General features: G+C 41.4%; 1 protein-coding gene and 1 long non-coding RNA gene across 5 annotated transcripts in view; one reads left to right on the plus strand and one right to left on the minus strand.

The window, feature by feature from the left end:
- Positions 1-24,184, minus strand: part of ST18 (ST18 C2H2C-type zinc finger transcription factor) — a 59,625-nt gene that overhangs the window by 30,707 nt on the left and 4,734 nt on the right. For 2 of the 4 annotated variants that reach the window (XM_054708379.1, XM_054708381.1), the window contains exons 2-7: positions 22,567-23,358; positions 17,833-17,967; positions 15,516-15,606; positions 14,385-14,489; positions 11,269-11,462; positions 8,442-8,653 (exon numbers count right to left, since the gene is read on the minus strand). In XM_054708379.1, coding sequence (XP_054564354.1) covers positions 8,442-8,653; positions 11,269-11,462; positions 14,385-14,489; positions 15,516-15,606; positions 17,833-17,967; positions 22,567-23,358 — 1,529 coding nt within the window. The remainder of the gene's footprint in view (positions 1-8,441; positions 8,654-11,268; positions 11,463-14,384; positions 14,490-15,515; positions 15,607-17,832; positions 17,968-22,566; positions 23,359-24,184) is intronic. The other 2 variants (XM_054708380.1, XM_054708382.1) reach the window with 2 other exon arrangements.
- On the plus strand, positions 451-23,092 carry LOC114234692 (uncharacterized). Its single transcript, XR_003620878.2, has 3 exons — positions 451-572; positions 22,751-22,876; positions 23,013-23,092. It is a non-coding gene; the product is annotated as an uncharacterized LOC114234692 (long non-coding RNA).

Raw genomic sequence — 24,184 nt, forward strand, 5'->3', positions numbered from 1 at the left:
CTCGCAGTCCATCATTTAAAGCGTTAATACTGGACTTCATTAAAAAGTACAACTGTGTCCCTCCCCCTCCCCCGCCCTACCGCCCAAATCACAATATTAATCTAACATGAGAAATATGGAAAAATAACCAACCGGAAGAGAATTTTTATTGGAATATTAGATTAACATGAAAGTAACATGTTACCCTGGGTTACTGGAACCGGAAAATCTTTGTTAAATTGTGGGTAGGCAGAGTGGGGGAGGCAGACGTGCAAACCATGATCCCCTCTGGGGGCCTTTGGGTAGCAGCTGCCAGGGTGGCCGCTCACGGTTTCAGGTCTGCAGTCAAATCTCCAGAAGAAAGGTGAGTACTTTCCAGACACTTAGGAAAAGACTTAAAACTAACCTCCTCACAGCATTTATGTTGGGGACACCTTTGGCTAAGGTTTTCTTGTTTTGTTTTTGAGGTCCACGTGCCCGTGCGTTCTGAATATTCTGCAAGGTCCCTGCTCAGGCAGGTTTTCCATGGCATAAACCGGGAGCACGGCCAGATGTTGGGAAGAGCATGCCTGTCCTCTTCCTAAGTGGGTCCGGTGAGTATCTTTCTGGAGTTTTCACCATCATCCGTCAATTCACGGTTAATTTTTGAATGACTCCTCTACTCTTTCCTTTAGGCTGGCAAAGCAGGAGGCGTCCTTGAATATGTTAGCAGGACCCCTAACGTGTGGTGGCCAGTCACTTCCCAGGGGATTGACTTTAACTCCCCATTTACACTGTGCCTGCACCTCCCCTACAGCCTCACCCGCCCCAACAGCTGCCACTCAGGTGTGGGCCACGCAAGGTAGCTGGGCTCCTGGCTTGCCCCTGATTTAGAAAATGAAGCCCGGCCGGCGTGGCTCAGGGGTTGAGCACTGACCTATGAACCAGGAGGTCACGGTAGATTCCGGGTCAGGGCCCACACCCGGGTTGTGGGCTCTGTCCCCAGTGGGGGGCCTGCAGGAGGCAGCCCATCAATGATTCTCTTTCATTGTTGATGTTTCCATCTCTCCCTCCCTCTCCCTTCCTCTCTGAAATCGATACAAATATATTTTAAAATCACCTCTTTGGTGTGTTTGTTCTACCTGTAAAGTTCCTATTTTCAGGCTCTCAGTCGGAGAGACAGATACGCTTTATTGTATTTGTGGGAGGTAAATACACTTCTAACATGTTTGTATTAAGATGCTTTGGCCATATCTTTCTGTCCTTTTTAGTAAGTAGTTTAATCTCCTGTGATAGTTTTAAGCCCTGAATTTGACAGCACAGCTTATCCGGGATAATAACTTAGTAACCACAATATCTTATGCCATCTGTATAACATCAAATACATTTTTATACCAGCATTAATAAACCTTAGTTACAAAAATCCAAGATATTAACCATATCAGTGCCATGTGCTCTCTCCAGGATACGACAATGCATTCTGTCATGAGCATATCAAGGCAATTATTGGCTTCATAGCTGCTATGTAATGATAGCAATAAAACAGATCTATAGTAATCAAGTTTAATAACCAACGTAAAGTGCTAAATGCCATAGTTGCTGGCATTTTTTCATTAAAAAGAAAAAAAAACTTGGGTTAAGACTGCACAACTAACATTCACATGAAATTCCAGACCTCTGTGACAGATGGCTTAGGGAAAAGGAGCCATGTGACTGGGCTGCAGAATTTTATAGTACAAAACCCACAAATAGTGCAGATTTGAGCTCACTGAAAAATATCAATTATCCCAAGGCAACGCTAGTATGTATTTTAGTTTTCACAGGGGGGAAAAAAGTTCCAAATAGTAAATTTTTTAAAAATAGAGTTGTTATGAGTATATATCTTAAGTAATCGTGTGCTGATTGGGGGGAAAAAAACCACTCCTAATGTTTAAAAGAGGCACTTTTCTGCAGCCCAAGCTCCAGCCGGCTGCTCTGAGCACCTGACTTGACTGGGAGAGAGCAGGTTTGGGCACCAGGGTGCAGATGGGCTTTGAGCGAGCACACAGATGCACTCACCAATTACACACAGTCCCCGGGAAGGGCCCCTTTCTGCCCACCGATGGCTGGGTCACACGTTTACTGCGTGGGTTTTCATTCAGAGCTGTAACTAGGGACATCACTTCTCTCCAGAGTCTGAAACTCCAAATGGCAGGATAAAAGGGGGAAGAAGTTTGGGGGGGGGGGGGGAGGCGGGGGGACTGTAGGAGGAGAAAACAGCCCTTCAGCTGATATGGAGCCCTACCCCCAGACTTCTAATATTCTAATTTCTCAAAGTGCTACTTGGGATCTTTATTTTAACTTTAAATTTTAAGATTTCTTGAGGTAGGCATAAGTCTGTTACTACTCATGTTCTTTCCAATTTGGGAGCCTATCAAACACCATCTTACCCATTTCAACCACTTTCAAGTTAAAGATGTTACCTGCGATTTATTTATTCATTCATTAAATTGCTGATAAAGCATTTAATATTTTCAAGCTACTATATTTGGGGGAAAAGAAAATTGAAAAAAGAAATACATTGTTCCTGCCTCCGAGGAGCTTATTTTATGTGTATAAGAAATTTGTAGTAAAAGGTGATTTAATAAATGTTATAAATAATTAAACTGAAAATGGAGATAATTATTCATTGTAATTGTTATCTGCACTATAAAATAAGAAGTGTCTCAGTTGTACACCAACAGAGAAATGATTACTGAAATTATGCTACATCTATTTAATGACACATTATGCTACCTGTAAAATAATAATTATGAGGACTTTGTAGCAACATGGAAAAGACATATCACCTACCACCAAAAGCAGGTAACAACCTGGCATTTCTACTATGCTTACAAGTAGGAAAAAAATAAATAGGAATTTGTTTCCAGAAGAACAAAAAAGAAAACTGCATGAAGTATGGCCCTTATATTTAGAGGATGGACTTGTGGCTATTCCCTCCAATATTTTCCAGGCAAATGAAAATAGGGCATTGTTTCAACAATTAAAACGTTCACCATACATTAAAGATGATGATACAGTTAAAGAAGCAAAATCATAATTTTTGCTTTAAATGTTCTGATTATAGAAATTATTAATATTCCAAATATTGGTAGGATAAGCCATTTGTTTTCTGTATTTAGCAAAATTTTCTATTAATACAGGTAGGTCGCCCATCACCTTTTCCTTTTTGACTTGGCTAAAAGGGCGGGCAAAATGAAGTGTCCCTCAGCCTAGGTTTCTGCGGGAATTAGCCCCTCCCTCATTTTCATCTCTTGGCCTATATTCTTTCATGCCAGCTTCACAGTGTTTGGGGAGTATCTTTTCATAATTGAAAGCTATCTGAAATCTGCTTTCAAAGCAGGCAGATTATTAAAAATAAGGGGAAAAATAAATATCTAATTCTTACTAAATAGTGAGTATTAAAACTCCTAAACTAAGAGTATAAACTAGTGAAATGTACTCAATATAAATAGAATGATGGAATTCAGAGGAAAAATAGGTGTCTGCCATAGGGTATAAAATTAAAATGAATTTCCCCCAAGTCTTTGTCTGAAAATACATAAAATTAAAATGGAATTTCCCAAAAATCTTTGTCTGGGACTTGGAATCATAGTCAGTGGAAATTGTTGGTGGGCCAGCAGTCTGAATACCACACAATGACAAGCTCTCTAAAAAGTTGAGAAGTGGAACGGGTGTGAGTTCAAATTGCAGCTCCAACATTCATAGCTGTGCCACTAGGAGAAAATTATTTAATATCTCTGTACCACTGCTTCTTCATCTGCAAAATGAGATGATAATATCTGCTTTATGGAATTTCTAGAAAGATTAAAAAGGATTAATGTGGGCAAAGTGCTAGTTTATAGTTCCTGGTACATAATAGGTATTCAGTGAATGACAACTAATCCTATATAATAAAAGGCTAATATGCAAATTGTCCCCTCGACCAGGAGTTTGGGGGTTCAACCAGGAATTTGACCAGGCCAGCCAGCCAACCAACCACCCGTGGCCCCTCCCCACCAGCCAGCCCCGCCCCCAAGCAGCACCTCCAACCCCTGCCCCCGGCCGGCCTGGCCCAATCAGCCTCGATAGGGGCAGGCCGGCCGGACTCCACCCATGCAAGAATTCGTGCACTGGGCCTCTAGTAATAATAATAATTTGGGTTTTTGAATACCAAAGAGACATGATTCTATGCTACTGTGCACAGAGGTAAAGCGCCAGTTATTAAATATCTATTTTCCCTACACGTGTATTAATCGGTTCCTTGACCTGAGTCCCTTACAGCATTTTACACACAGTACATGGTGTAAAGTTACTGAAAAGGCCGCTTTCGGATTTTCAGAGAGCCGCCAGGCTATTTCTGATATCAGGCAGCAAGAACGGCGATGTGATATCATGTTGTTTCTCGGCCTTGTTCAAGCACAAAACAGACTTTGAACTTTAAACATTTCAAGCAAGTGTCAATTTTTTGTTTTCTTTGAAGGCACACTGTGCATATGCCACTTTGTCTAAACAGGTGGGGGAGACACCAAAACAAACAACAGAACGCTTGGCAAGCAGCAGCGACCGGGATAAAGATAGACTGTGAAGCGTGTTTCTACCTCTGCTGGTGAGAGTGGGCGGGAGGAAGGAAGATGGGGTTGCCTCTGACCCGGGCTGGCACATGCTATTATGGGGCAGGAGGAAAGCACTCAGCAAACTCCACACACCCAGGGTGCTCACTCCGTGCCCGCTGCCCATTCGACTGATTTCTCTGCTAATATCAGCAGCAACAGTCACCAGACTAAAGGGAGAGTGTCTGAGGCTGTGGTCCACGGATGCTTTACAAACGCATATGAATTCCAAATTAAAATAGAGGACATTCTATAAATCTTAGAACACATGTAAGAACTAGAATCAAAAGAGGGCTCAGACCTCACACAAAATTACCTCTAACTATTATGCTATCCACTAAGTATTGATATTATTGTTTCTCTTGACTTGATTCTTCAAAGGGATGCTTAAAACATATACGGGTAGTTTTTGGCAGTGTGGCTGTGTTACATTCATGCCAGGTTGTATTTTAATGAATAATCCCTTTAAAAGTTATATTCCGATACCATGGACTTGAGTTTGGGCAGGGGTGTTAGTGCTGACATCCTCAGCGCAGTGTTGGGAAGGGGCTGATGAAGACAGTGTCTCAGTGTTGGGTGGAGAGCTGCTCGGGGCTGAGGAACTTCAGAAAGAGAAGGTTTTAGAATATCCATAACGCCCACTCTTCATTGTTTTTAGTGTTAAGAACTCAAAGCTCTCCTGCCACTCTGAAAACAGCCTCTGCTTCTATCTTCCATTAGAGTAGGGATTTTGCAAATCAAGAATCCAGATCTCCCACTAAACTTGGAATCAGTTGAGAGCTTGCAAATAGCATGAAAAAAAAATATCTATATTCACCTCAACAGGTGAATAGGAAGGCAATGTCAAAGTTACTGTCCTTAGGCTTGATGTTAAGAAGGTTGTGCCTGGGTGACATCATGATCTATAATTTTGTTCTCTCATTGGGCTCCTTAAGTGACTTCAGAGAAGCTGCTTATGTAAAAAAAAAAAAAAAAAAAAAGACTGGATGGAGAAGGAAAATGAGAAATCAGCTCCTGCCCAAGTTCTGATCAAATTATCTGCAAAGCCACCCATCCGCACCCGGACACGAGGATCATGGCCTCTGAAAACCTAGCCCTCGGCCTGGAACAACCATTGTGCCCGCTGTGTCTGTGAGCTTCTGGAAGGCAGGGCCTGTGATGGAATCAACCTGGGCTTGCGCAGGCCCGCACTTCAACACCTTTGGTCCATATAGTTAAGAGTCCATCCGCCAAACTGTCTCTCTAGTCCATCTTAATGCTTGGCTATAGAAGTCAAGAGGAGGGGAAAACTCCACATGTCTGCATCCTTGGTTCTGAATCGGGAACTCAATAGATCGATGGCTGTTTGCTATCCGAAATAAACATGCTAACAATCTGCCCTGGAGGAAAAGGCAAATCTAGTGGGAAGAGACGCAGTCTAGTACTCAATGTGCAGGGGAAGATGGTTAATCCAACGTTAAGTAAAAGGCTCAGAGCGAAGTGCAATGCTGACGACACAAACGGTCCACAATGGGTACTGTTGGTCAGAGGCCATTTTTCAGGATTAATTACTTTGGCTTTCTCTCTCTCTCTCTCTCTCTCTCTCTCTCTCTCTCTCTCTCCCTCTCTCTCTCTCTCTTCCTCTCTCTCTGTTTTCTTTTTTGCTACAAAAATTGTATTTTGTGGTTTTAGAAATTTATGAGGTTCTCTTCTTTATTCAGAAAACAGGATCCGACAAGGACAGAATTCTACCCATTGCTACAGTTGTGTGCAAATGTGTGCCTGGGAGAAGGATTCCTTACAAAGTGACATTTTTGAGGTGCCATCTTCAGCCTGTTTTAACAACCACTATGTCAAACAAGGTCATTTTCATGGGGGAATGGTTTAGAAAGCTTCCAGAAGAGCAAACTCCTTCTAAAAGTCTATGTATCTAAGCACTTCCTGTCTCTTCCCTCTTCATCATCACGTCGCAGATTTGGCTTCTGCAGTAAAGTCTGGGCTGGCAGCTGGGAGGCTGAGACCAGCAGGTGAGCCCCTGTCCCCTGGGCAGGCGCCTCTGCTCCACTGGGCAGCACTGGCACTCGGCGTGCGCCCAGTAGGAGCCGAAGAACGTACACAGGAAGTCCATCATTTGCATTTTCGAAATAAGCCAACTTAACAGTCACTTTTCTGACCAGAAATGTGTTTTTAAAAGAGGACACATATTGATAAGGGAAGATGCTCTCAGATTTTAGTCATTTTTGATTCATTGTTTGGCTTCATCAATTAATAGAACACAGGAGTGTATTAAGATTAAAGTCAGAATTCTGAGGAACAAAAAAAAATATCTACATGTGCACGTGGAAAGCATTCAACCTAGAATCTTTTACTCAAGTGATTTAGCAGCACTAATCATTATAATATTGGTCCTTTATTTTCATAGAACAGCTGATACAAAGAAATAATAAAGCACTAAGAAGGACGATAGTTTAGTATTTTTCCAATTACCTGCATATTGAAAAAGAAAAAAAAATTATTCATATTTAAAAATAAATTTTAAAATAACTAAAGTCGCATTTTAAAATATCCTAGATCATTTATTTAAGTAAACCATTTCTCACTTGGCATCCTTTGAATTTGGATAACTTGGTATTTTCTTTATATTTTTAGAGGATGTATTTTTCTTTGTTTAAGAATCTCATTTGTTTAAAAATTGTTTTTGAGTGATTCTTGGCCACCAACTCTTCCTGGGGTTTACTTGGCTCAGATTTGTCCAGAAGCTAATTCCGATTCTTCTGTCAAATGCTCCATAGCACCGCGTCCCCGCTCTCCTGAAGGCCTGGCAGGCACAGGTGAGCAGCTGACCACACTGGGGATGGGGCTGCGCTTAATTGGCAAGGAGACCAATATCCTTTGATCGCCTGAATCTTGGGGTTAGCGTTTAACCCAAGGTTCTTTCACTGAAAGTGGGAGTAAAATCTCTTCTCCAAATAAGCCCACACTCTATTTCGGTTGCCTTCAGTCATCTGGTTAGGAACTGATTTATTTTAACGGAGCGCTTTGTGTAGGTAGGACTTCCTGGCTCCGGCTGAGGCTGATGGCAGGCTCAGTCCTGCCCGCCCTCTGGGGAGGATCACGGTTACTCGCAGCCCATCAACCCCTCCTTCTCAAAAGGCAGGACATGGAGGCCTCTGTTTCTAGTTGTCATCGAGGTATCATAAACACGCACGTGGACTTCTCGTTGTTGGTTAGCAAGGCGAGGTCATTAGAGAAATACAATTACCTTCTGAGGCGTCAGAAATGTGGCATCTTCATGAACCTCCTAGAATTAGATTTTGGATTTGCATGCCCTCAGTCCTCAAGTCCCCCTGAACTATCGCTGGTGGATTTCATGTGTCCAGGTTTTACTACATGTCCTTGGAGAACACTACAGCACCTTGGGCTAGCTGTCCTGAGTCAATGTTGCGAAGGTTTTACGAGTCACTGTTGAATCATACAGTTCCTACCATCGCTGGTTTGCACACAGCAAAAAGCTTCCCTTGTTCAGACGGATTTTAATGGCAACCCTCTTTGCTTGTGTGCCAAACTCCTCAAACAAACAAAAACAACAACAACATAACTTTGAAAGCTACACATCTCTCCAACCAGTCTCTATAGCTCACATCTCCCCCAACTTGGGGGCACCAGCTTCCAGAACAGCCCCTCTTTCATGCCTCCTGGAACCGGCCACGCTCGTCCCTGTCCCTGTGCCCCTGACCCTCTTCTTAAGACAAGGAGGGGGTGTGCTTTAGGGGTGGGAGCGGCAGGGCAGTGCACGTGGTTAGGAACATGAAAGGCAGTTTATTCTCACGGCTCAGTCGCCGGCCCCCCCTCCAGGCTCTTGGACCGGCCTACCTTGGCATGCAGGCTGTGTGGTTTGTTGGAGAGGATGTCTGCAGCCTCCCTGCAGCGGGTGGAAAGGTTCAGGATGGCAGCAGCTGCTGCTATGTGGGTGTCTTCGCTGCACTGACCGTAGCTGTAAGAGCTGGCACGGCAAGGGCTCTGTGTGTGGGCGCCTGCACTCGGCAGTCCATTAGGAAATTTCCCTGGATTTGAGAAATGCTTCGCTGCTGAAAAGAGATTTGATTAGCAATTGCATGTACGCGGTGCCGGTCATTAAACAGATTTGTTTTAAAGATATAACTTCTTGCATTAAAATATGTGAAGAATAAATTAGAGCAGGATCCATTATGCACTGGTACATTCAAGGAAGGTCATTCAGATTGGTTTTCACAGAAGTTCACAGATCAAATGGTGTGATGGCTGGAGAAGAAAAAGAAGGCCTATTCTCTTAATATTTTTTGTATTTATACACCTTATGGCAAAAACTCCACAGCTAATGTTATGGGGCAGGTGCACTGGAAGCATTCGGAGCAAAGGTTGTATATTAAAAACCACTCCAGCAAAAACACATCAGGGCCTGCAGAGGGTTAAGGCTTGTACATCTGTAAACTGTGTGTGTACGGACCAGTAATTCCAGTAGAGAAAATATACATCCTTTCAATATTTGCTTTCACAATAACAGGTTATATTTAGATATGGAATTGCATTTTTGTTTATTTGATACCCAGGTTTGCTTTGTGCTTAAACCAGTAGAAGTTGTTCTTCCTCCAACTAGATGGAACTAACTAGGTGGCAGAGTCTTTAATGAGCTGGCATTTTGCATATTCTGGTAGCACATGATGAGCAAAGGACAGAGAAAATGTCCTCAAGGTGAACAGAAAAGCAACTTAGATATCAAGGCGGAGTTTCTGTTTTATGTTTCTGTTGTGGGTAGCAAGGCATTGCTGAGAGATAGAATTATACATACTTCTCTTCACTGGGTGTTTGTAAACATCACTCAAGATTACAGGAGACACACCCAAGATTTAATTGGGGATTATATAAAAGCATTTAGTTATTCATTTTGCTGTGCATATTGTTTATTTTAAATGTTTTATCATTATTTGTATAAAACAAAATTTGAAAATTTACCAAATGTTATCCTTACATAAAAATATGAAAATATCACTGGATATTTCACATTTCTAAACCAATATTGATATTATATGAGTATACAGATAGCTCTTAGTAACTAGCTTTACCAGAATTAAACATATATGCACATGTGTGTGTTTTGCATATTTTTAATGAAACTATACATAAAATTACATAGATAGATACAAAACATACTCTGTGCGTGTGTGCGCGCCCATGTGTGTGTGATATTTTTTCCTTACTCTAACAGGTTTTCAGTGGTTATTTATGGTGTCTGGTACCTATTTTTGGTAAGAATAGGCAAAGCATATTTTGGAGTCTAATCTCCTTCTCATTGATAGCAGACTCATTTCAAGCCTGGTTTTATCCACGGTTGGGTTTTATGCAGCATCCTAGTTCTTTGAAAGAGGAGGTTAATATCACAGAATGAGCAAAGATTCTGTGTTCTAGGAGCACTCAGTCTTGGTGAAGAGGTGTGAGATGAAAGGATTTCAGAGACTTGTGGAATGTTGTATATAACTCATGGTCTACGGAGGACTCAAAGTGGGAAATTAGTTTCTTCTTCCCTTATGATTAAGTTGCTATAATGAAAAAATCATTCCTGGCTTTATTACCAACATCACTTTCTCTCCTTTTCATTAAAATATTCAGAGACTCTAAACAACTTGAAAAATAATGTGGTAGGAAAACCATCAAGTTTTATATGTTAGAGCAGTGGTTCTCAACCTTTCTAATGCCGCGGACCCTTTAATACAGTTCCTCATGTTGTGGTGACCCCCAACCATAAAATTATTTTCGTTGCTACTTCATAACTGTAATTTTGCTACTGTTAATGAATCGTAATGTAAATATCTGTGTTTTCCGATGGTCTTAGGCTCTACAGCAGCGGTTCTCAACCTGTGGGTTGCGTAAGACCATCGGAACACACAGATATTTACATTACGATTCATTAACAGTAGCAAAATTACAGTTATGAAGTAGCAACAAAAATAACTTTATGGTTGGGGGTCACCACAACATGAGGAACTGTATTAAAGGGTCACGGCATTAGAAAGGTTGAGAACCACTGTGTTAGAGCATCTTTGAGTTATGAACACATCTTCCATGTGGATGTGTTAGCATTAGAGTATTAACCCATTTTAAATGTTTCCATATAAATTCTTAAATTTATGAGTAAATATCTCCATAGCCACACATTTTTTCCCCAGTAAATTGTGTTTCTTCTTAGACTTTTCTCTTTTTCTCCTACTTTCAGTCTGAACACTTTTGCTAATTAAGTAATGTTTTAAGTAGTATTTCAATATTTTACCTATTAAATTTTCAAAATTTCACTCTCAGTCAAATTTACTCTCTTATAATAGCTATTACCATTTTCAATATATAAATCCTAATCTCAGCCAAATGTGAATTAAGTATTTCTTTAGAAAATTGTATTCAGACTCAATAATAGTACTACATTTATAGAGTAATTCATTCATTCATTAATCACCATATTCAGTGTAACTTCATATAAAATCAGCAACACTCATCAACTTATCATTGTTTCTGTTATTTTGATGTACAATATAGTTTCTCTCCTCCCAGCAGTGAGGAGCATATTTAAGTACACCCCCCAAAACACACACACACACACACACACACACACACACACACACACACACACCATACACATTTTTTGGAATAAGCATTAGAATTCAAAGCTTACATTCAGGAAACGGTGGAGGTTTTTGTCCTTGACCTGTTTGTATTAGGGGGCGTTTACCAAAAACCTGTGCATCGAAGCTGGCATAATCAAATGGTACTTTTCCAAATTTCTCTTGTTCTTTTGACACCGTGGCTCTGGGGGAGGCAATGGCTTGTGATCGGAAATTGAATTCTATTTGCTTCACCACGCTTGTCCTGAAGAGATTGAAAGACATATGGTAAAACTGTTGGTGAACACATCAGCCTCAGAATTAAAGCAGATCATGCCCTGGCTGGTTTGGCTCAGCGGATAGAGCGTTGGCTTGCGGACTGAAATGGTCCCAGGTTCGATTCCGGTCAAGGGCATGTACCTTGGTTGCGGGCACATCCCCAGTAGGGGGTGTGCAGGAAGCAGCTGATCCATGTTTCTCTCTCATCGATGTTTCTAACTCTCTATCCCTCTTCTTTCCTCTCTGTAAAAAATCAATAAAATATATATATTTAAAAAAAAAAGAATTAAAGCAGATCAGAGGTGGCATGCCTGCGGGTGGGTACCCTTAGCGACACTGCACTGTGGGAAAGGCCTCTGGTCACAGCTCCGCACCCGGAGTAAGAGATAGGGAGGCGCTTTGGGCTCTGGGTGGCGAAGGCGAGGCTTCATTCTGTGTGTCCGAGTCTCCCGCCGGTAAAGGAACAATGTACAATCTCCCATTCATCTTATGCAGGTGCCACAAGGAGCAAGTATTTGATGGATGTTAGTACTTAGAGCTCCTTAGAGAAAAGTGCCTTAGAACTATTGGTAGGGCACTGACTGACAAGGTGTGCACATTCTGCTTGCGAGGACTGTTCATCAGATTAGCGGTGAAAAGTCATGATCGTAACTTACAACTAGTGAGGAAAAGCCGCTGTATTCTGTTCAGGAGAAGCGGTGCTGGCCTCTCTGGCATGCTCAGCAGAACGGGCAGGAGCCTAGCACTAACAGGGGCGGCAAAGGCACCGGGAAACTGACTCCTGAGGTGTGAGTTTCTTCTCAGGCTTTTCACCTTTCTTGCTAGCTGCAGTCTGAATGTTTTTGCTAATTTACAAATAGTTTAAATAGCATTTCAACATTTTAGCTATTAAATTGCCATCGTTTCAATATGAATCTAAATTACTGTGTTATCACAGCTATCACAGTTTTCAACAAAATTACCCCAATCTAAGCTAAATGTGAATTAACTATTCCTTTAGAATTATTGTGTTTGGATTAAACAAGGGCATCATATTTATGGAGTACCAATTCCAGCCAATGAAAACACAAATATCGTTGTGCTATGGTCTAATGGTAAAAGAATTTAAACAAATATACCTTTTAGGAAAAAAAAATATATATATACATATACATATATGTATATGTATATATATACACACACACATACATATATATAGATATGTATATAGATAGATATAGATAGATACATAGATATATAGATATACAAGGTGTCCCAAAAACATGTATACACTTTAACAGCTGGTAACTCACTTAATTTTCACTCTTTTTCAGGTTTAACTGATTTGAAATAATAGGTGAAACCAGACTAAGCTTTGAACAAAGAAAGTTTATCCACTAGACTTTTTTATGGGGATACATAAAAGATAAAGTTTACAGTACAAAACTGGCAATAGTTGACAAATTGAGGGTGCACAAATCCCAAAGGAAATGATTCTTGATGCTTGGGATTCTAGTGCTTTGCATTATCAGCACTGCCTGGACCAGAACAGTAATCAGTTTGAAAACAGGTGTTGACCAAAAAAAATTATTCATTTCTGTAGATTCTTTTAAATCTTGAAAATGAACTGTATGTTAATAAACACTGACCTTATTATCATTCAAAGTGTGTATACATTTCTGGGGGATACCTATGTATATTTATACGTGTGTGTCTCCTACCAAAACATGCCTGACTCATCAGAATGTCAAAGTTTTGATGATATTTCCTGGATTTGTAAAAAACTTATTTGCTGAAATATAAAAATATTTGAGTGATGAATTAATTTTGCTATTGTATATATAACTTGGTTTATACCCCTAATGGTGCATGTGTGCCAGTCTAAAACAATATATTTTTTTAAGAAATTAGCAAATTAAAACTTAATGTTATTTCTATATTTAATAAATAAACTACTTAGGGAGAAACTAAAGAATACAGTAATACTAACTAAGAAGCTTGTTATAAAGTATTAAATTGCTAGTTATTCAGTAATCCATGTACTTCATTTGACATACATTCTTCACTCATGGGATTTGAATGCCTATTTTGAATCTTTTAATTAAATCTATAGGATCACATATTAATAGAAGCCAAATCTAAAAAAAATAATATTCCTACTATCTATTTTGCATTTCAGTGTCTCAGTAACAATGAAGATCTGATTATCTGTTTTCATCCTGAAATCACTTTTCTTAGATATATAATTTTTGTATTACTAAATGTATAACATCACATTAAGTGGCATCATATATAGTTTACTACTTAGGTATAAATATTGGCATCATATATAGTTTACTACTTAGGTATAAATATTGTCTAAGTTTACTACTTAGGTATAAATATTGTCTATTTTCTTCTAAACTACCAGAGATTGTGATGCACCTAGGACCAATTAGATATATTTTATTAATAGTTATCAACTTACTCAATTAAATCTTTGTTTTAAAAAAGCTATATGTACATGTGGAAGAGAAGGAAGAATATATAGCATCGCGTAGTTTGAGTGATATGAGTGGTTTATGGTGGCATTTTCTCTGGGGAGAAAGGTTAAGTCAATCATTAGGAAGACCATAGCTGACCAGTGGGATGGGTTGCCTTTAGTGATGCAAATTTTTTATTAATATATGTTATCATATACTTTAGTTCTTTTAGATTCATCCACATTATGTTACCTTTGCATACAGATTAATTTCAAGTGAAACTTCTGGAGGGCCTAGAAGTTCATTTAAGTGACAGTATGATCAACTGGACCAGCCCCTCCAGCAGATATTGGTAGCTGAGAACGGAGGTTGGACCAGAGTGTGAACTAGCACACTAGAGGTGACAGACCCATTGTGTAGGAGCATGGCATGAATACAGTACCAGGCGTGTCATGGGAGGATCATACCTGTGAACCTGGTCAGAACACTGCCCAGTTTGGGAAGAATCAAACTGACTTTTGTCCTGGGACATTGCCAATTTTTCAGCCGCAGCGATTGGACAACCTGAAAGACTGTCAAAAATAAAAAGGTGAGGATTTTAGTTAGAAAACGATAACATAATTTGCTTTGGCATGTACCTCACATCATACCTGGCACACACTAAATATGAAGTCACATTAATAGCTCACTTACCACAGTAAATGGGTTTAAAAACTATAGTGTCAACATATATCCCTCAACCACATCTCAGAGGTGGTAGATAAACAAACTCATATTAAAAATCAAAATATTACCTAAGGAAGAAATAACTAAATTATCCTGAAACTTCTATAATATTTTAAGTGGGAAGTGCTCACTCTAATTGCAATGTATCCAACTACAGATGTTAGCATGATAACTCCATGATTTATCTTCGGATCTTTAGGGAAATGTTAGTGACTTCATTGGATGTCTTAGTTAAAATAGAATATGAAGGTGTCTGGCAATACGCTTATGAATCAAACAGTATCTCCAGACCACATAGTCTATACATAATACAAAATACACATAAAACAATGAGCATTTTCACCAAAAATATTTACATATACACGATATATTTGTATATAAATGCACATATGTGTTTTAAGGTAGGTGAGATCGCAATGAGATGAATCTCCCTGAAATGTAATAATGTTTAGCTTCATCCTAATATATAGTCAAAACCACAGTATATTGAAGCCCTTTGGGTACCTCTTAGAATGGGGTTCAAGGTAACTCCTAAACAAGTCTTTTCAATATCAAAACAGCTATGGGTTCACAGCAAAAGAAAACATGTTCTACTTGTATGACTATGTGAATGTGTAATCCTGGTCTTCCAATTTCACATTGGTGTTAGCATCATTGACTGCTAAATGAACATTTCTAGGACAGTAAATAATGAGGTCTTTTTTTTCCAGTCTGCACAAATTGAGAATACTTCTTATCTACTCCCAGTGGTCAGGTATCTGATACTGATGCAGTGATTTGGATAGCACATGGCTAGTTTCTCATTTTCCTGGTGGAAAGTGCCTCTCACTTCCTTTCTGGGATGTAACAGGTTAGCAACACATCACTATTACCTCCTGTGGGTGTTCCGGTTGCTGTTCACATGCCCTCTTCCTGTGCAGCCCGGGGTGGGGCACTTGAGCACATTTTCATGCATGGCAAGAACTAAGCACAAGATGTCACATAAAAGGAGAAAATAACATGCCATCAGCACACAACACAGGAACAAGAGGACTTCTCAAGTCTGCATTCAAATGAATTCAGTTACATAACCCCCTCTGCTCCCTCCCCTTAGGTATTGGGGTTGAAGTAAATCAGCACTTAAGGACTTCAACAATTAAATTCAGCAAGCTGGCCCAAGTGTCAGGTCTTCTAAACTTCACATTATGGTTAACGCTAGACTTAAATGAGACGATTCTGCTTATATTTAACTTAAACTGAAAAGCTTATATTCTTCCTTTTATATTTATACTAGTAGCCTGTTTGCACGAAGATTCGTGCAATAGACCTTCATTCACCTGGCTGCCTGCAAGTTTTCTGCCGGCACCGGGGACCCAGGCCTTGGCTGTGGCCACCGCCTTCTGCCTTCTTTCAGGGTCGGGGCTTGGCCCCGGGCAGTGGCCTTGGGCTCGGCCGCACCCAACATCCCTGCTAAGGATCACAGGAGCCGACCCGCAGTGGTTTCCTGCGATCCGTGCAGGCTCCCCGCTGGTGCCCAAGGCCGGGAAAGCCTCCGCCTGAGGCTTTCCCAGCCTTGGGCTCGGCCGCACCCAGCGTCCCTGCTAGGGATCGAAGGAGCCGACCCCCAGTGGTTTCCTGCGATCGGTGCAGGCTCCCTGCTGGTGCTCCACCACACCCCAGCGTCCCTGCAACGGTTTCCTGGTGGGCGTGGTTGGTGGGCGTGGCTTTGTTGGTGGGCGTGGCTTGGGCGTAGCGACTGTGCGGTCAATTTGCATATTTGTCTATTATAAGGTAAGATGCTTTTCCTTGGAGTGAATGGAAAACATTATTTATCAAATAGTTGTTCTTTCTATCGTTTCCCCACAGTGTGAAGTTATGAATATGGTCTTTTTTATTTCCTAAGAGACATTATTTTGATTCTTTGTCCATCACACCCGTCCCACGCCTCACTCTCACTGCCATTCAATTATTGGTGAAAGAATATGGTTGAGGCAATCCATGTGAGGAACTGCTAACCCAGTGGGGCAGTGATGAGCTGATTAGTTTCAGTGATTTGCAAAAACAAACAAACAAACAAACAAAAAACCTTCCCATCACTGTGGTTTTTATGACCCAAGAGGTGTTTCAATAAGTAGGTTCAAAAAGTAGAGGATGTAACACAGAGATACTTGAAAACTTAGGAGGCAGTCCTTTCCTTTTCCTTTCGTTTCCTAGTTCACAGTGGGCAGGTGGGTGGGGAGACCAACTCAGGTTTGCTCTTGCCCAGGGCCCTCAGCTGCTGTAGGATGTCCTGGGACAGCATCCCAGACATTCCGTGGCCCTCAGGGCAGAGGCGGTCCAGAGGGCTTTGGTGAAGTGATGCACTTCCCACATTTCAATGATGCACCGAGGCTAACGCTCCTTGTGGGCATAAGGAAACCATGCCTCCAAGAAAGGACTGTGCGGTCACACAGTGTATCGGCCATGCCTTTCACTTTTTGTTCTTTGATGCTTTGATACCTGGGGCCTTGCTAACCTTGAGGAGACTGCCCCTCCCACGGCTACCTAATTCTTAGAGACAGTAAACACTTTTCAATGGCAAACCAATCACTTCTGAGCCCTCACCCCACTGCCTCTTTCATCAGGTTCTGGCAATGAGATGAATCTCCATGAAATGTAATAATGTTTAGCTTCATCCTAATATATAGTCAAAACTACATCCTAATATATAGTCAAAACTACAGTATATTTTTGAGGCAATCAGTGTGAGGAACTGCTCTCACCTGCCCCAACCTCCGAGGGCCAGAACCCACTGAAAGGAGTCAAACTAGCCAATCCTAAACCTGCTCACTCTGTTCCTTCCCAGGAAACCACAATAAAGGCTGTTGCCCACACCTCCCCCCCACCACCACTCTGCCCTCTGACTGGCCCTGGGACTTCCCAGGGTGGTCCTGCCTGGTGAGGCCTGCCCCCTCCTCTTGGGAACTATGAGTAACAAATTATCTTCTCAATATCAGTCACTGCATGACCTATGGGCCTGGCTGTTCCCACGTTTTCTATCTCTCCACTGTATTTTAAACACCAGGCCAGATGAAAATTACCTTGATGAAATGTTTAAAAACTTTATATCTCCATTCCTAATTCCAAATTAGAGGAGAAAGAGGATCACACTGTGATGCTGTGGGATGTACAACAAGGCATCTACTTTTCTTAGGGCTAAGCAGTACTCACTTTCGAGGGGAACCCGCACTTTGTGGGGGCACCCCGAAAGGCTGCGGTGGTGGGGGTAGAGCCCTGTCACATGGCCTGTGCCATCGCACCCGGGGATGGGGCACTTGGTCTCCCTCTTCTCAGGCCGCGGTGAGTCTGCAGAGAAATAAGATGCAGATTCTTTTGGTTATTCTTCTTTGCCTTCGCTTTCAATAGAATGGCCTTGCAAGGCGACCTTCTCACTTTACTCATCACAAACACGCCTCTCACATTGCCTTGAGTGAGACCCTCAACTAAGACCTGAGGACACACAAAAAAAGGTTTTCAATGTCCTTGGTTTCCTAAGCAAAGGCTGACCCAGGGCAAAGGAGGGTTAAAACACAAGGTGGCTTTAAGTTGTCATGCCAAAGATTGCAGTTAGAGCCTCCTTGTGAGAAAGCAAGTCCACACCACAGGATACACAGGCTCCTGAAAAGGAAAAGAAAAGACGTGAGAGAGAAGAAAGACTTTATTTAAACCAAAACCTGTCTCCTAATTGAAGGCATCTGGAAAAAGCCGGGCCCAAAATGACAAAACAAAGAAGCCACCATATCTGAGAAAGACATCTCTGGCCTTGTCACTCACAAAGCCGGCGGCCCCAGGCTTCAGGGCCCAGCAGCCCGGCGGCTGCTCCCAGACACGTGTGGAACCTGCTTCTGCAAGAGTTAGGACGAGGATGCCATCCGGCCGCCTGGCGCATGCCCAGTGCTGCAGAGGCCCAGGGTTCCAAAACACCAACGGCTTGCCATTCGGGATCTGTATGCAGTGGCTACAGAAAAGCGGCTGCTAGTTTTACTCTGAACGCAAAAGGTAAAAGCAGAGGCCATAGGAAGAAGGTCTGGCAAAGCACCATTCTTGCGGGAGACTTAGAGAGAATGGAAGTACGAAGAGCGGAGGCCGCCGTGCATGGCCTGGGGTGTGCTGCCAAGAGCAGGGGTGGGGGTGGGGGTCCCAGGCACAGCCAGGCAGGGACCAGGGACACCTTGGTCAAGAGAAGGGCTGAAGACAAGCCCTGGGTTTTAATCTTCTGGCACACACATGGCTGAGCGTTAGCTAAAGGGTTAGCTACATATATAAAATGAATGAGAGCTAACAGGACTACTAAGGAGGTTAGAACCAACAGCGAGGCCTTCTATAGAATTTTCATATTTGTGGCTGAGATGGCAGATGAACTTCAAACACAAATGCATTCTTATAGCCCAAACTGCCCCCCTCACTAGTGCATGGAATGAAAAATAATAATGGAAATAAATAAGCTGCCGGCAATGGGATGGGGGTGCGTGGGTGTGGGGGGCAGAGTCCTGCCTGGCGGAGGCGGAGGGCACATATGCTGCCGCCCCAAGCGTGGCCCGAGGAGGAGGGCAGTGTCGCGGGATGTGGCAGCGTCTCCAGGCAGAAGACAGTGAGAGCAGACGTGCCTGTGTGATAGCATGCCACCCCAGTGGTTGGAGTACAGGCGGTCCTGGCAGATGGGCACAGCAGGTTGTATGTAATGCAATTATTTGGGGGCATGGTTTCAGCAAAGGGGGAGGAGGCAAGGATCCTTCAAGTTGTCACTCAGGGGCCGGGGGTAGGGGAGCCCAAAGAAAGCTCTACGTTAAGTGAGAAATGAACAGAGGAAAGACAGGGATGCCTTGAGGCGCAGGCATTTTGCTTAAAGAGAGACAGGGTTTAAATGCCATCATGTGGAGAATATACACTTTTCTGTACGAGACAAAAGGGTCCTATTAAGAGCTTCGCCAGGTTCTATGATTTTTATGGCGATAGATTTTATTAAATCCAAAAATGTTGCCCACTTTCAGTCCGAGTTGGGCATGGACTCTCCAGTAGACCGCTCGTCAAATTCCTTGAAGTTTGCTGATAGCGAAACTCGGAGGGTTGACAGCACAGGAGAGTGAATTAGAGAAAAGGAGAAACAATGGGTCATTCGGTGCCTTTCCTCTCTTGGCTCTCACCCAGGTGAGGCCACATTTCTAAACCACACTGAAAGGTTTGGCGTCGAGTGTGCCTCCTCTTTGCCACGCTTTCCGTGTACAGGAAGCCAGAGAGGGTGTGGGAGATAAGGCAGGCTGGCTCCTGACCAGGTGCGGTCCCCTGACGTCCGTCGTGCACCTTTGTCTGCAAGCTCTTTTCTGTGGGTGAAACGAGATGCTAATGAAACGCTCTATAGGGCAGAACCCGTGTGCGGGCTGAGAAGCCAGAGCTCCTGTGATCTCAGGCCTGGCGCCTCTATTTTCTGTGTGAAATGCTGCATAATGACCCTCTCCCCTGGTGACTTTACATCCTGGTTTGTCTGGGACTGTCCTAATTCACACCTGATACACCTGTGCGGTTGTTCACATCACTCCCCTTCACTCTACGAGGCTGAATCATACATTATACGATGACTCTACTTGTATTTCGACTTAAAGTCTCACCGGATGCTTAGTCAAACTTTATTTTAGAATTGCTGACTCATCTGAAGTCTTGGGTAAAATGATATTTTTAAATTCTACTGTTCTCTCCTTAACAGCTGTCACATGCCCACAGTCTATGGAAAATGAGGATGATGTTTTGAAGAGCGTGGCTATCATCTGGGAAAAGTGTTGACTTAAAATCATGAAATTTATGCCAGAGAAAAAAGCACCTCTAACGCTGCTGGCTCCCAAATCTAAAAAGAGGAACAGGAAAATTAATACTTAATTTGGACTCTGTAGGCATTCTCTGGACCAAACCTACAATTTCCCTGAGTTCCACTTCTTTTTCCCTCTCTGCTATATACTAATCTTGTCTGGATCTTCCTTGCATAGGCTGTTTACACCCCAAGGCAGGACAAGGCTCTACGTAATAAGATATACTATTGACTCATGCAGCAGCATTCATAATTCAGTAAATCTCCAACATGACCCAAGTCTACAAGCACAGATTCCAATGCCTTGTTAATTTTTGAAAACAGAAAAAAAAATAGTTTCAAAAGATCTAAAAAATTGACCCAAGGATCATCAAGTATTTTAAGCGGTAGCACAAATAATTAAAATTTCTCCAAATGCTGGATTTCATTGGCTGGAAGATTTCATCAATTGTAAGATGAAACGTAATTTGTGTGCTAGTAAGAAAGAAAAAAACTATTAAAATTAAATTATGGCACATTCTTTGATTTCAAAGATATTGAACTGGGAAACTATCTTAAGATGAATGAAATGTAATATGTTAGATATCATGAGTTGGGGGAATTGGAAGTAAATTTCTTTTTTTTCTGGCTTGTAGTTTATTAAAAAACAAAAATCAAACAAACAAATAAAAAAAAAACATGCAGATAAATCCAACAGTTGCATATTAGTGGAGTACACAGAGCTAAATACAGTGTCCTGTCCCAAACCACACACACGTCATTTATATTCTGTCCCATCCCAATCCTGGCAGTGTGTTTGCGTAGCATTATCTTGTTCCTCACTACATGACATCATCTTATTTTCTGCTTTCTCAGCTCTGAGCTGCAAGGCAATGCCTAACAAGATTGCAGGTGAGTACTAAAATGGACTTAAAATGACAGAACATATCATTCATTTATGCATAAATAGCAACCGAACATCTAAATCTTCTAATAAGCACAAGCTTGGGCCACCACCTTGATTTGCCCTGTTTCTGTGGTTACCAGCCTTCAGGGTGTCCAAGAATCACTTGACAAACTTGCTTTAAAAATGTCAAGTTCTGGAGAAGTGAGTCTCATGAGATCCTAGAAATACCCATCTTATACAAGCTTTCCAGGCACTTACACACCACCATTTGGGAAACTCGGCTTAGCTGTAAAAATCATCATCAGGCCCACCTTGTGCAAGGCTGGGGGTAGAGTGGGGGAAGGGATTATCTTTATGGGAGAGAAAACACAATTTCCCTAAAGTCTGAGGAACAATTTTAAGCTTATTTACTCTCTCATTCAAGCTTGGCCCAGATTTTTATGGACCCTGAGCTAGAGAGCTTGTAAAAAGCATAGGCTTATAAAAACATTAACAGCCAGTTTTATCCTAAGAAGGATCAGATAGATCATCTGCTTGACTTACAAGTAGATTAACATTATTTTTTATTATTATTATTAATTTCAAAGGAAGGGAGAAGGAGAGAGAGATAGAAACATCAATGATGAGAGAGAATCATTAATCGGCTGCTTCCTGCATGTCCCCCACTGGGGATGGAGCCCACAACCTGGGCATATGCCCTGACCAGGAATTGAACCGTGACCTCATGGTTCATAGGTTGATGCTCAACCACTAAGCCACACTGGCAGGGCTATTTTGAAGCTTAAAGACAGTCAGATGATCCCAGAAAGAGGGTGGGAAAGAAATAATAAATTTCTGGAATTGACTTGATTAATATGATGATTTAAAATCCAATAAGTACTAATGTACTTCTAATGTGCAATAAAGTCCTTTTTAAAAAGTACTATATACTTTTTAAAAGCAATCAAATTAAAAGAATTAGAGGCAATGATCCTTTTATCGTGTGTCAAAACGCTGACCACAAACACACAAACTGACTGAGCTTGACCTGAGAACAATTTAGAGAGTAAGGAAACAAAAAATATATATATTTATTTTATAATATAAAATATAAGCTACTTTTCAAATTGTGTTAAGTTGTCAAAACAGCTACCTGGAAGAAGTAATCAAGTCTTAACTAATCTTTGTTCCAACCCTAACGCAATTTTATTTCTAAAGTAAATTCAAAGACGTGTCTTACGTTTATTGTTAAAGATTTGTCTTCCACCCAGGTCAAGAACTTTGGTTTGTCTCCTTTCCCCTGCGAGGTGCTCCAGCAGAAACCGGTCCAGCTCTTTGTAGGTGTTATGGAAAACACAGCCTCGCTCGGCCTGCAGGGCGATTGCCTGCTCCAGCAAACTTAAATTCCCCTTCGCTTTCTCCAGGTCCACAGACTCTTCGGTCATCGCTGCCAGGCACTGGTTGTCATCTTCCTCGACCCCAGGGAAGGAGGCCTGCGCTTTGCCATCCAATGCTTCCGCGTGAGCATGCTGCGGGTCTCTCCTTTCTAGGTCAGAATCACACCTATTTTCACACGAGATAAATTTGTCACCTTCGGTTTTTATCTCGGTAACATCCAGTATGTCTTTCCTGTTGTCCACTAAAATGTACTTTGGAACTCTACGTGGTTTGGTTTCTTCTGAGAAGTTGGAGCCACTGTCCCAACCGTTCTCTGTACTTTCCGAGTTGCTTTCATTGTCGTCGGAGGAGCAGAATCTCAGCTGGGAGTCGCTGGTTTTGTCTTTTCCATCATCGGAATGAATCAGAAAGCACTCATCTACTTCGTCACTCTCTGCTTTGAGAGACTGGATGCCACTGTCATTTAAGTTTTCATTTGCGGTCTGAACAGGTGCACTTTTTTCAAATGTCCCCAGGTGCATTAAAGATTTGACCACGAGCTCTTGGTAGCAACCATATCTGTCTTCCTTCCCATGAGAGTTTTCTTGTGCAGTTGAATGAACATTCTCATCCATAGGTTTTGTCATGATTTCTTCTATGGGAAAAAAAAACCACACACACACCAATATTTGAAAGACAAGAACAAAAATAGTTTATGGAAATTATTCTAAGAAAATTATTTAAATTTGTTTAATAATCAAAAATTATTTAAGAAATATTTTCAAAAATACTTCAAATATGCATAATATATACAGAAACATGTATATATAATATGTGAAATATGTGAATATGTAGGCTCTATTAATTTTTAAAGCATTAGGGAGAAAATATATATCTTCTTAAAACAAAACTTAGAAGACCTTCATATTCTGAGAATTAACTTTAAAGAAATGAGCTATTAGAATTTTCAGTATATTAAGAACTAAGAACTTCTAGGGTACTGAAGTCCATACATAATAGTAACAAATGCTGAACGTGAAATTATTGTTACTTTACCTCTTATATTTGCAAATCTTAGCCACCTAAAAGGAAATCAAACATATATAATGCTATGCATTACAAAGGAAATAGTTATCAGATTTCTCTGTTAGCATGGCAATATAACTTCAAAGCTTATTTGGTTTCAGTTTTCTGCCTTCATAGTTTTTCAAACATACTTTCCGATTTTATGGGATTTTTGCTAAAATAAGAAATTCATCTACATGATGATAACTAAACAAGTTCTGAAAGCTTTCTAGATTTCCTGACTACTTTCATAACTGTCACCCAAAAGTTTCATGTGGAAGGAAATACAAGCAAGTGGGAAAATCAGCATGATCAAATAACATCTCACATAGTAACACAGTTTCTGGTCTGGTGCTTCGTGCATTTGTGTGAAAAGGAAATGAGACGAGAGATGGGGATGTTTGGAGGATGTTGAA

This window comes from Eptesicus fuscus, chromosome 19 (assembly GCF_027574615.1).
Source record: "Eptesicus fuscus isolate TK198812 chromosome 19, DD_ASM_mEF_20220401, whole genome shotgun sequence".
In the NCBI taxonomy this organism is placed as follows: domain Eukaryota; kingdom Metazoa; phylum Chordata; class Mammalia; order Chiroptera; family Vespertilionidae; genus Eptesicus; species Eptesicus fuscus.